At 35.3% G+C, this 14,411-nt stretch overlaps 1 protein-coding gene across 1 annotated transcript; it reads left to right on the plus strand.

The window, feature by feature from the left end:
- Positions 1-2,240: 2,240 nt before the first annotated feature.
- On the plus strand, positions 2,241-13,971 carry LOC111051047 (acylphosphatase-1). The gene is made up of 4 exons (XM_039426223.1): positions 2,241-2,448; positions 7,132-7,148; positions 11,748-11,857; positions 13,720-13,971. Exons 1-4 carry the CDS (start codon positions 2,289-2,291, stop codon positions 13,832-13,834), a joined length of 402 nt encoding a protein of 133 aa, XP_039282157.1. The 5' UTR covers positions 2,241-2,288; the 3' UTR covers positions 13,835-13,971.
- The last annotated feature ends 440 nt before the right edge of the window (positions 13,972-14,411 follow it).

Here is a 14,411-nt window from a genome sequence, read left to right on the forward strand (position 1 = left end):
ATTTAATCATGGTTATTTATTTTAGAAATAGGAACGAGAGTTATTTTTTCACTTTGAAGCTTACTTTAATAAATTTCAAATAAATTCATCGAGAAGATGAATTGACATGAAGATAATTATCAATTTTTGTATAACTATTGTGCTGATATGTGAAACAATGTCTATAAACGTGTTAAGGTCTATTCACACCAAACTATTTTGATCTGCAGAGTGGCAGAGCAACAGAGTACAGATATCTGAGTGTCCGCAGAGTTTGTATTCACATAAAAAAAAAAATCTGTTGGCCGACAGAGCTTTTCGCTCTACTCTCAGTTGCGCTCTGGCCGAGGGAAGATGTCAAACCAGTATGTGCCGTGTTAATACCTGGCATTCATTTATAAAAGTGTTCCTTGGCTCAATAGGGGCAACGATGATAGCAGTGACGATGCTATCTTCTTTTGCTATACTCTTGTAGTAGTTGTGGTTGATCTCATTGGGTGTACCCAAGAAATAAGAAAAGAAAAAATTATGGCGAGTTCCATCACTTGATGCGAGATCTCCAAGCTGATGAAGACAAATTTAGAAATATAGGGAGTACTTCAGACTAAGTAAGGACCAATTCAGTGAAGTTTTATCATTTATTAATGATAAAATAAAAAAAAGATAACCAACTACCGTAGGCTACAGAGAATCTATAAATAGCAGAGAACGACTAGCTGTCTGCTTAAGGTTCAGACAAAATATTGATGATAGTATATTGATAGTTACTGTTCATTTATCATTGTATTAATTATATGCTAGAAGTAAATATATTATTGAAACTTTTTTTTGCATCGTTTGTTATATGATAGAAAAGTCAGCGGCAGTCGGCATGATAAAAAGAGAAGAATAGTCAAAATAAATCATACAATACTAGGATCATATTTCATTAAAGAAAACCATGCCTACCAACTTCAGAATAATAAAAATACCTTTGTTCTGAGCAAATTTCTCTGTTAGGTGTTTGAGGTAATATTTAGAAGGCGTTTCTTCAAGATCTCTGCCGAGTTAAGCAAACGCGATCCAAATAATTAATTTTAAGGCGCTGAATCCAAATCTGAAATTAGAATAACTTTTCTATCCATTTTTAGAGAGTTTTCTTGGAAACGTCGGCTGACAGATATCGGCAGATCACTGATGGCGGTGTGAATACCTGCATTTACAATTACAGATCTTTTTCCATCCACAGACCCTGCAGAGCTGCCGAGTTTGATGTGAATACTACTTTACTTTTCCATTTAAAAGTTGATTTCAATTAATATTGTATTCAAACACATTATTTTATGCCTACGATAGGCTTGCTATAGTGTGGTCCACCTTATAATGGCAGTGGATGAAGATAGAAGAATAGCGATGCCGATTCTCTGCATTAATTAATTACCTATTTCTACACTTTCAAAAAAACATAATTGTCATCGTTGTGGACCTGGAAAAGGATAGTACCACCGCCTTTGTCAAATGATAGCAAAACCAAAGTTGATCAAATACTGTCATTATAACGTGGACCACTATAACTGTCATTTTCATTACTCCGGTAAAAATATTGAAAATACTAGGATCTCTATACATTATGAATCTAATCTAATTTCTTGCATGAGAAACCCTGTAAATTACGTTTTTAAAAGAAAAGTGAGTATTATAGATATTATATAACTGGACTGTTAAAAATTTTATTTTTACTGGTGAAATCCAGTGAGTCATTGTAGCCTACAATAGAAATAGTGTCGAAAACTGAAACCTCATATAAAATTTTCATTAAGCCTATATTCATAAAATTTAATTTGCTACCAAACGCCGCCCAATGAGAGCATTAAATTGAAAATTTAATGAGACGAGACTAGTGTTAAAAACTACCGGAATGCTTTTATCATGGCAAAAGTAGTAATGCTATAGTGAGGTCCACGTTATAATGACAGTATTTGATCTACTTTGGTTTTGCTATCATTTGACAAAGCCGGTGGCACTATATTCTTTTCTAGGTCCACAACGATGCCAATTATGTTTTTCACAGTGTAGAAATATACGGTTTAATTAATGCAGATAATCGGCATTACTATTCTTCTATCTTTCTCCACTGCCATTATAACGTGGACCTCACTATAGATCTGATCATTATCTCTTCTATTCATAGTAGATTATTTCGTCACAATGCAAGTGTTACATTTTTGAACTATTCAAATTGCTTTATCACTGTTATCATTATCAGAGTTCAGATGCAAAAAGCAGTCATTCAGTCAACAGCTGACTGTTGCTCTGTGTGGTTGGTAGTCATGGCTACCAAAAGAAAGTTGTTTATTTTTATCTACTCCTCAATCATAGTGCTAATAGTTTTCTTTAGTGCTTATCCGTTATTTGACAAATTTTTATATTATAACAGTGAAATGACACGATTAAAAGCGGTTGACTTTGAAGTTTTTGGCAAAGTGCAAGGTAAGTTATTTCTAGAAATTTTGTGATTGTGAATTGAACTTTGTACTTTCGTATAACCTTACTTTGGTTTTTGAATTGAAAACTGATATCTATGCAATAGGCAACAATTTTTTGTTTTTCCAATAAGAAAATTAAAATTATGATTTTAACCTTTCAACAATGCTTCGGTGTAAGTGCAGGTCCAGTGCCAACATACCTATTATCAAATTTTTGGTTGGGATCGATTTAGTATGTTATTTTGAGCACAAAATCACAAAAATTAAACGGCGCTCACTATTGTTTTTAAAATAAACTAAGTTCAAAGTAGCAGAACTCTACATGCATTTAACCTAGAAGTAGCAACCATAAGTAGCTAAGGTTAGGAAAAGCTGTAGGTTAGGAAAAGCTTTAGGTTAGGAAAGCTTAGGTTAGGAAAAGCTTTGGGTTAGGAAAACTCAGATTAGGAATATCATAATTTGATGATTTAAATAATCAAAATGGCTGCTACTCATAGGTTAAATGCATGTAAAATTGTGCTACTTTGAACTTAGTTTATTTAAAAAACAATAGTGAGCGCCGTTTAATTTTTGTGATTTTGTGCTCAAAATAACATACTAAATCGATCCCAACCAAAAATTTGATGACAGGTATGTTGGCACTGGACGTGCACTTTAGCCCAATGCTTCTTATAGAAATCATGATTGAGAGTAATTCAGATTTTTAAAATTAAGCAAATTTTTATTGAACAAGCAGGACAAGACAACCAACCGGCTCTTACAAATTTCTTGAAGTGAGAACTTACCTTGAAGAAAATTTTATTTATTTCGCAAACTGATCATTACATTTACAACATTGGCCGTTTTCACACTTACCAATCTACCAATTATTACCATCTGCTTCATCTAGCCTATTACCCAAGCTTGTAAGGTTGGTTGCGTCATAAAAAACACACATACAGTTATAAAATTACACGTCATTAAATTCAATACACGGACGTAGTTGAACACAAAACAATTCAGATGGCAGATCCAAACATAACTTACCACTTTAATAAAAATTTAAATCATCACCCAAAAATTCATTCACCTTGTCATACAGCAGCTTCAGGACGGTTCTTTTAAAGGCGGCCTTATCCAACTGCTTTACACCAGGAGGCAGCTTGCTGAAAAATTTCAGGGCAGAAATACTATAACTGGCCTGTGATCAGTGAAGGCGCCTGATGTAGTAGGGAATGCGTGTCCCTACGGGTTGCCAGAGTATACTGAGTATCCTCATGACATACACCAACCTCAGGAGGGTTTAATGGCTGATGACCGCCAGTATACACTTTGACAATCAAAGATAGGCTAGCTGTGGGCAAGATAGTCGCTGCCGGTTATGACTCTCACAGGCCCCTTTTGCAGCCTCAGGACATCAGCAGCCCCTGCCGAGTAATCCCGAAGGAGTAATCCATAGGTGATGTGGCAATGGAAGAGAACGTGATACATCATCACAAGATACCTTTCAGTTACCAGGCCCACCATCTTGAGCAGCAGGAGCAAATGCGTGAGAGTCGGCTGGTTACCCGCTGTATCTGACTGTTCCAGCTGAGTTTGTAGTCCAAGACAAAATCCAGCAGCTTCACTGGATCCTGAGGGTCACGCAGCTCTTGTGACAAGCTGCAGATGATCCTTTTAGCTCAGTCCTCATTCAGCTGGAATTGATCAGCAAGAAACCACAAAGTAGCAGATCAAAGATGCTCTGCAGATGCCAAAACTGCTCATACTCAGCACCCGATGACAGTAGAGATGCATCATCCGCAAACATGAGAAAGGATTGTCAAGTTCACTTATCACGACTACGAACAGTGTAGGTCCCAGCACTGATCACAGGAACGCCAAAAGTTACAGACATGCACCCACCACCATGGGAGACAATAAGCTGAGTCCCTTAGACCATAGAAACTTAGCTTTCTGAATAGAATGCCCTGGTCTTGACAGTCGACGGCTCAGCTCAGATCACACAGAGCAAGAGCAAGAGACTCACCATCCGTGAAGGCATCAATCCGCTCAGCTATATGTTCCACTGCACCCACTTTCGATCTCCCAACTCGGAAGCCAAACTGCATGTTGGAGAACAGATCATTCTCCTCAAAGAAAGCCTCCTGCTGAGGCTATTGATCACTGCCTCAATCACCTTGCCAAATACAGGAACTATGGAGATTGGCCTGAAAGTACAAAGGCCCTTACAATCCATCTGGAAGATAGGGACAGTTCTAGAAGTCTTCAAGAAATCAGGAAAATTTCCAGATCTCAAACACCCGTTGACAGATGCAGAGAGAGAAACTGCAATGCCATCCACAACCTTTCGAAGCCTGCTCACAGACTTGTCAAACACATCTGGGCTTTTAGAGAGATTAAAGGGCGTATAATTTTCTTCTAGGCATCTGATGTTGGTGGGCAAAAGAAGGAGAGATGCTCATTTCCCGGCTGGATTTTTCCTCCCAGCAAAACAATTTGATCAATGGCAGCATCAGACAGGGCACCCACTATGTCCTGAACTGAACTCACAAAGAAGCCGTTGAAGTCATCCGGGCTTGCAATTGTCGGCTGACACTCAGATGTGTCATCTGATTGGCTATTTATCACTAACTGCTGATTCTCAGCTAATCGGAGGACAATCAGGGAGTCTTGACGATAAATGCGGGCCGACAATTGTTAGTAAGTGTGAAAACAGTTATTCAGATCACAATTCTGAGTGTCGGCCCACCATCTTGAGCAGCAGGAGCAAATGCGTGAGAGTCGGCTGGTTACCCGCTGTATCTGACTGTTCCAGCTGAGTTTGTAGTCCAAGACAAAATCCAGCAGCTTCACTGGATCCTGAGGGTCACGCAGCTCTTGTGACAAGCTGCAGATGATCCTTTTAGCTCAGTCCTCATTCAGCTGGAATTGATCAGCAAGAAACCACAAAGTAGCAGATCAAAGATGCTCTGCAGATGCCAAAACTGCTCATACTCAGCACCCGATGACAGTAGAGATGCATCATCCGCAAACATGAGAAAGGATTGTCAAGTTCACTTATCACGACTACGAACAGTGTAGGTCCCAGCACTGATCACAGGAACGCCAAAAGTTACAGACATGCACCCACCACCATGGGAGACAATAAGCTGAGTCCCTTAGACCATAGAAACTTAGCTTTCTGAATAGAATGCCCTGGTCTTGACAGTCGACGGCTCAGCTCAGATCACACAGAGCAAGAGCAAGAGACTCACCATCCGTGAAGGCATCAATCCGCTCAGCTATATGTTCCACTGCACCCACTTTCGATCTCCCAACTCGGAAGCCAAACTGCATGTTGGAGAACAGATCATTCTCCTCAAAGAAAGCCTCCTGCTGAGGCTATTGATCACTGCCTCAATCACCTTGCCAAATACAGGAACTATGGAGATTGGCCTGAAAGTACAAAGGCCCTTACAATCCATCTGGAAGATAGGGACAGTTCTAGAAGTCTTCAAGAAATCAGGAAAATTTCCAGATCTCAAACACCCGTTGACAGATGCAGAGAGAGGAACTGCAATGCCATCCACAACCTTTCGAAGCCTGCTCACAGACTTGTCAAACACATCTGGGCTTTTAGAGAGATTAAAGGGCGTATAATTTTCTTCTAGGCATCTGATGTTGGTGGGCAAAAGAAGGAGAGATGCTCATTTCCCGGCTGGATTTTTCCTCCCAGCAAAACAATTTGATCAATGGCAGCATCAGACAGGGCACCCACTATGTCCTGAACTGAACTCACAAAGAAGCCGTTGAAGTCATCCGGGCTTGCAATTGTCGGCTGACACTCAGATGTGTCATCTGATTGGCTATTTATCACTAACTGCTGATTCTCAGCTAATCGGAGGACAATCAGGGAGTCTTGACGATAAATGCGGGCCGACAATTGGTAAGTGTGAAAACAGTTATTCAGATCACAATTCTGAGTGTCGGCCAACAATCGATAATGTGAAAACGGTCATATAAGTCAAAGAGAGTTTCATAGGGTGGATGTCACCCTATCAGGACAGTCCCTGGCTATTTTTTCAATATTGAACATAATAAACAACAGACATCTAATATTTGATGTTGCTTTCCATGAGAAACACTATATAATAACTTTGTTGTAATTCAGACACTGTGTTACTTGTAAATATATTTTAAAAAACACTTACTTTTTCTTAGAGTGTTGAGGAATGCATTTCACTCCTGAGGAGGGAGCCATCAGGCTGATGAAGCTCCTCCTCAGGAGTGAAATGCATTCCTCAACACTCCAAGAAAAAGTAAGTGTTATTTCAAATATTTACAAGTAAAACAGTGTCTGAACTACAATAAAGTTATATAATATTTCTCCACTGTCCTTGAAAAAGCTATTAGTAGGCATACCTTACTGTCTTCCTGATGATTTTAAAACTACTTCATCAACCGTACAACAACTGTTTCTACATTATACTAATGATTTAGTGAGAAATATATAATTATTCAACATCTAAATCGACTGGATAAATTAGGTCTAGACAACAATACTTCAATATTAATTATCATTCGAAATATCTAAATTATTGTGGAGAATGGAGCATATTTATCCATTTGGGGTGGCTTAAACTTTAGCAGTTTCATTTGTACTTTAATTTAGATGGGAAATTTTTTTTTGGAAAATCATGTTAACAAAACTCTTTTCTTATTGCAGGTGTCTTCTTCAGGAAGGTAAGGAATCATTTCACATTATCGGGACCATACACTTACACAATATGTATACAGAGTGGGTGAAAAGTCCGAGAACGGCTTAATATCTCATACACAAAGATAATTTGATGGTGGGTGTGATTGGGGATCCTACTCAAATTGAAAATACTACTTTACTATGACTTCAAAAATATGGTCCGCTATCCAACTTTACTTTTTTAAATAGGAAGGTGGTCATGTGATACATGATTTCGATACGAAATTTCAAGAAAAAAATGACGAAAACCGCATATCGATATCTCAAACCGTTTAGAAGATAGTCCACATTATTAATCAATACTATTCAAAGCAGAAAGGAGAGAAAAAAGTCCGAGAACGGCTTCATATCTCATACACAAAGATAATTTGATGGTGGGTGTGATTGGGGATCCTACTCAAATTGAAAATACTACTTTACTATGACTTCAAAAATATGGTCCGCTATCCAACTTTACTTTTTTAAATAGGAAGGTGGTCATGTGATACATGATTTCGATACGAAATTTCAAGAAAAAAATGGCGAAAACCGCATATCGATATCTCAAACCGTTTAGAAGATAGTCCACATTATTAATCAATACTATTCAAAGCAGAAAGGAGAGAAAAAAGTCCGAGAACGGCTTCATATCTCATACACAAAGGTGATTTGATGGTGGGTGTGATCAGGGATCCTACTCAAATCGAAAATACTACTCTACTATGACTTCGAAAATCTGGTCCACCATCTTAAATCAGCCTTATTGAATGCAATTTTATTTTTTTTCAAATAGGAAGGTGGTCATGTGATACATGAGTTCGATACGAAATTTTAAGAAAAAATGAATGGCGAAAACCTCATATCGATATCTCAAACCGTTCAGAAGATATTCACATTATTAATCAATATCATGCATACTAGTAGTTCTGTGAACAGTAGACCTCACGCAGAATTCTCATCCACAAATACCTGATTTGAAACTACCTTATGGAAATACAGCAATAGACTGGCTTCTCCACACATCTGTGTAATCACTTGTCAGCTGATTTATGATGAATAATATTCTTAAGTCTGATTTTTACTCTAATATTGGCGTATGAAGGAGGCTCTTTTTTCCTTTTATATTATCCTTGAAATGCAAAATTTTCAAAAACATTGTATATACGTCGACGCGCAATTAAAAAAGGAACATACCTGCAAATTTCATGAAAATCTATTCCGCTTTTCGCCGTAAATGCGCAACATATAAACATTCAAACATTTAAACATTAAGAGAAATGCCAAACCGTCGACTTGAATCTTAGACCTCACTTCGCTCGGTTTAAGAAATGAAATACATAAGTGGTATTGGTTAATAATGTGAATATCTTCTGAACTGTATGAGATATCGATGTGCGGTTGTCACCATTCATTTTTTCTTGAAATTTCGAATCGAAATCATGTATCACATCATCACCTTCCTATTTAAAAAAAATAAAGTTGCATTCAATATGGCGGATCCAAGATGACGGACCAGATTTTTGAAGTCATAGTAAAGTAGTATTTTCAATTTGAGAGCGATCCCCAATAACACCCACCTTGGAATCACAACCTTTTATGAGATATTAAGCCGTTCTTATACTTTTTCTCTCCTTTCTTCTTTGAATAGTATTGATTAATAATGTGAATATCTTCTGAACGATCTGAACGATCCAGGAGGGTAAATCCACTGAAGACGCTATGACTGAACTGGTTAGAATAGTGACCGATAATTTCCAGAATAATAAAAAAACATTGTCAGTGTATCTGGACTTGGCTAAGGCCTATGATACCATTCCACACAATACCCTTCTGAACAAATTAGAGAGAATAGGTTTCCGTGGACCAGTGTTGAAGCTATTTAAAAGCTATTTGAGTAAAAGAATCCAGACTCTTGGTTCTAGTAAAGTTACACTGTCAGAATATGGCCTTCCACAGGGGACAGTAATCTCGCCGATTTTATTTTTGATCTATATTAATGATCTTTTGAGGATCCAGATGAATGGTTGTCATGCAATCTCCTTTGCTGATGATACAGCCCTAATATTTACAGCATCTAACTGGCGAGAGGTCAGGAGTTTGGCAGAATCTGGTCTGGCCCAAGTTAAGATGTGGCTAGATCACCACACTCTAACTTTAAATATAAGAAAAAGTGTTTTCATGATTTTCTCACCATCTGAAAGGTCCATACCTGCAGACATATTTCGTAACGGAATAAAAATTCACTCAGACTGCTGCGCCTATCATTATAACCATAGTGAAGGCTTACAGGAGGGAGGTGGAGACTGTGCATGTCAATCATTAGAGAGAGTGAGAGAGACCAAGTACTTAGGTGTGATATTAGATTCTCAACTAAAATGGAATACGCACATAAATAAGACTTGTCAAAAATTGAAACATATTATCCACAAGTTTTACAGATTGAACGGTCTGGGAGACTTATCTATTTTGAGATTAATATATTTCGCTTATGCTCAGTCTGTATTTCAGTATGGGATTAGGGTTTGGGGTGGAGCATTGGACACACATTTCAACAAAATTTCCTTGATTCAGAGACATATAATAAAAGCTGCCCTTGGTCGACCCAGACGATACCCCACACATCTTATTTTTACAGAATTCCCAGTCTTAACAGTTAAACAACTTTATGTGAAAAATATTATACTTTATATAATTAAAAACAGAAACCTATTCACACCACAAATCAGAACTTATAATTTTCGAATGCAATCCAATTTCCAAATTAACAGAACTGACCTTACTGTATGCCGGAGACAATTCACATATATAAGCAATAGGTTGATCAATTTAATACCATCGAACCTAATTACAAGTAAGACAACAAAAACTAATATAAAAAAAATAGCAGACTGGATCAAATCAATAAACATAGCTCATTTTATACACATATGAAGTACTTTTAACAACTTTTTTTAAATAATTAGGTCCAAGTTAATTTCTTTTTTCTTTTTCACTTCAATAAATTTGTTAGTGTTGTATTTTGTTATTGATACTCGCTGCCAGCACACAAACCTTAGAGGTTTTGCAGGCAGCGCCTATATAATAAGTTTTATTATCAAAGTTTATTTTTATGTACTTATAGAAATTGTTTATATTAATGTGTAAAACTTTGTATTGTCTATTTTGATTTGTATTTTCGATATTATGGCAAATAAATTTGATTTGATTTGATCTGAGATATCGATGTGCGGTTTCCACCATTCATTTTTTCTTGAAATTTCGTATCGAAATCATGTATCACATGACCACCTTCCTATTTAAAAAAATAAAGTTGCATTCAATATGGCGGATCCAAGATGACGGACTAGATTTTTGAAGTCATAGTAAAGTAGTATTTTCAATTTGAGTAGGATCCCCAATCACACTCACTATCAAATTACCTTTGTCTATGAAATATTAAGCCGTTCTCGGACTTTTCACCCACTCTGTATATACATATATATTTCTCTGAGGCAAGCTGGTGAAGCTGGTTAAAGCTAGAAAAAGATGGAGTAGGAAGTATAAATCGTACATGTAAAAGAGGGGTACAAGAAAAATAAAATTGAAAAATAAATATTGGAGTAAAAAAATGTAAAACTTACTGTAAGTTAAGCCTACCTAAGAATAAAACAAAAACACTGAAAAGATAAAATAATAACTGGAAGTACAAAAAGGAAAATTGAATGGAAATGACTAATAGTCTACTATTTATTTAGAAATAATTTAATAATATATAAATACATCCCAGTGGGTAAACCTAAATATCTTTCACATCTTAGCACATACATGTAAAAAATATTAAGGTATAAACAAATCCGTTGCAAAGTACGGGTACATTTTGGTACATACTTATCACACATTCGGTGATTAGCTTAATTGATTATATAATCATAATTTATAAACCACATTATTAGGTATTAAAATAATTTATTGAGGTCTTAAAAAATGCGTCGTCACATAATTTTCAAATCTTATCAATAGCTACAATATTTAAATCGAGTTATTGGGAAGATGATAGTTGGAAAGCTGAAATTCTCAACCAATCCAAACGTGATTTTTAACAAGTAATGGCATTTAGATAAGAAAGAGAGTGGGTCACAACAACCTATTGCAATCTGCGCGTGATTATTATATTTTTAGTAAAATTAATCAGGAAATAGCTCTAATTTATTATCATAAATTGAGAATAAAATAATGTTAAGAATAATTTTATTTTAAACTGAATATATCTGTTCATGATCACTATTCATAAAACTTGAAATTATAAATAAATTACTTATTCTCTAGTGAGTAAATAAAATGATGTGTGAACAAGGTAACTCAAAAATATGCGTAAGTCAATGCAAATATTGTTTTATTATATATTTGTTTATTTCCAATGTTACTCGCAACATGCAATGCTACACTAACTTATTTTAATGAATCAAAGTTATGTTTGTATGAATGTTCATATCATGTTAACGCATCTGAATAGCTTATTAATTTTTAAACCGGCGACTCAATGTAACCAAACTAAATACAATTATCAATTTATTTATTGTTTTTATTATTGAATACTATTGAAGATTTTAATTTGTTTGTTGCAGTACACTGAAGAAAAAGCTAAAAGTTTAAATTTAGTTGGTTGGTGTGAAAACACAAGTCATCAAACTGTGAAAGGACAAGTGCAGGGCCCTAATGATGGCATTGAAGAAATGTGAGTGAAAATATTTGTTATAAATAATTAATTCTAATACAATTCTCTAGTTACCAGGATATGATTTACTCTGGGAAAATACTAGTCGTCTGTAGCCTATATAGTGAAACACAACTAACAATTGTCTACAATTAAATCTTTTGCCGCAAATAGCTAAAACTGTTACTAAACAAATTAAAATGTTTGCAGTGATGTAAGAGTTGTCTCTGAACTAATTATCCGATTTCTTATTATATTTCATCTATTAGGAAGATGGGCTCAACCGCTTCTTATCATATGTGCATGATAATGCATCATAAGTGTTCAATATGTCCTCTCTTGGCTACACAAACAATATTTAGAATTTTTGCGATTCACTCTTCATTTTATATCTGTGTTGGTGTTTTGTCTCGTTATAACTGTCTATTTTTATAGTTGAAACAGTTGAAAACATCATACTTTTTAGTAGAACATAGCCTAATTCGTTCTAATTTTCTTGAGATTTGATTTGAATTATATTTTCAAATTACATATTAAGGTGTTCATAGTTCTGTAAAGCCAAGGCTTTTCTCTAAGCTGAGTTATCACTCTTATTCGATAGGTATATTTGTGGTGAGTAATTGTGCGTTGCATGATGTAGCTCAACTGTAGTAGTACAGTACTGATTTTTTCTGTGCCAAGTATTTGGACAACTGTTGCCTGCCTCATTATAAATGTGGGTTATGTTTTGGATTGATTGATGACACTCCACGCATCTTTCATTCTTCTTTGAAAACGTTATTGTTTTCTCAAGAAGGATCATGATTGTAAAATATATTATAATTCAATTTGTTAATCTAATCCAGTTTTCTTGGATACTTCGATTTAAAAAGGTTACTATTCCGTATACGTCCAGAATCCAATGTTTAATCAATTCAGAATTAATTTCTTAATAATATTTTGAATTGGAAGAAAATGTGAGTCTTCGTTTTTCAGAATGTAACGGACCTGTTACATCGATTTCTCCATGCAACGCCAGAGCACCCCCATGTATTAATTTTCAGATTGAGGCTTAGGAGGTTTTTTCTTCAGCGGTGTGTTGGTTTCTGTGTATAAAAGTGGATTCTGGGCTTAAATAAAAGATGCACATTATACATATATGAATACCTCATCAAAAATCTAAGTAGGGCAGTCTTTGCAATATCAAGGCTAGCAAAAGTAATAAGTCAGAAAGTAAGCTTGATTGCCCACTATGGATACTTCCAGCCTCTCCTGGCCTACGGCTTGATATTCTGGGGGTTGTTACAGCACTCAATAAGGGTATTTGGGATGCAGAAGAGAGTTGCTAGGATTTTTTTTAACTCACCAAGAATCTTCTGTAGAGGTTCATTTAGAAGTTCAATAATGCTTACTCTTCCTGGCCTCTATATTTATGAATATTCAATGTATGGATTCAAATTGCTAGAGTCCTGGTTCACAGGGGCATATATTCACGTATAACACCAGAAATAATAGAGAATTAAGATTTCAGGCCCGTATAACTACATTCTATGAGACAACCCCTCAGTATTTGTTCAAAAAGATTTTGAATGCTCTCCATACAGAAATTACCAACCTGACAGATAAAAAGGAATTCAAGAATTGCCTCAGAAACTGGCTAATAAACAAAGAATTATATTGTATGACAGTTCTTCAGGGGTGCTTTCATATCTGTCAACTCTTGACTAATTGTTTGATTGATTTTTTGTTTTGTTTTTGTTGCTTGTATTATTGTTGTTGTTAGTTTTCATGTATAACGAATTGCCAAACATTTGTAAAAAAATGTTCATGCAAAGAATAATTCATTAGATAATTAAATTAAATTTCTAAGCCTCTTCGACATTTATTTGAATTTTTTGTTGCAGGAAAGTCTGGCTTAGTAAGAAAGGAAGTCCGAAAAGTCATATTGATAAGGCAGAGTTCAACAATGAAAGTGAAATAAGTGCTCTCACATTCACAGACTTTAAAATTCGAAGATAAGATATGAAGTACCTTGAACATTGTTGTAAAACAACAAATATCTCAGTTTACTGATATTAAAGAAACATTGGTAAGCTGGTATATGTCATGATCTCTAGTCTTTAATTTATTGTAAATAAATTATACAAGATCATGTATCTACTCTTTTTATTTTTATTAATATTACTTTTTCAAAACGTTCTATGGTAACTTTGAATGACTAACAGTGACTGGATGAATCTTGTCTGTGGATCGTTTCCCATGTTTCTATGTTATCGAATGAAAATACTATATATTGTCCAACCACAGATAACAGTTTAGCAGAGATTGATAAAGTTGTAACAACCGAAACCGGTATCTCAAATTTATTAGTAAATCGGTGGTTGAGCAATATCTATTATTTTTATTCAGTATGGATAGCTACAATAATATCACCTTCACAACTACTTAGAAAGTTTTTATGTTACTTTGAAATTATTATTGGTGTTCTCATTTGAATATTTCTGAATAATGTGTAAGTAGTTGAAAAAACAATAATCAAACTATATACAAACGCACTTTTAATGTATGAGGATGATAAATTCAAGAAATTTATCCT

Source organism: Nilaparvata lugens, chromosome 4 (genome assembly GCF_014356525.2).
Source record: "Nilaparvata lugens isolate BPH chromosome 4, ASM1435652v1, whole genome shotgun sequence".
In the NCBI taxonomy this organism is placed as follows: Eukaryota; Metazoa; Arthropoda; class Insecta; order Hemiptera; family Delphacidae; genus Nilaparvata; species Nilaparvata lugens.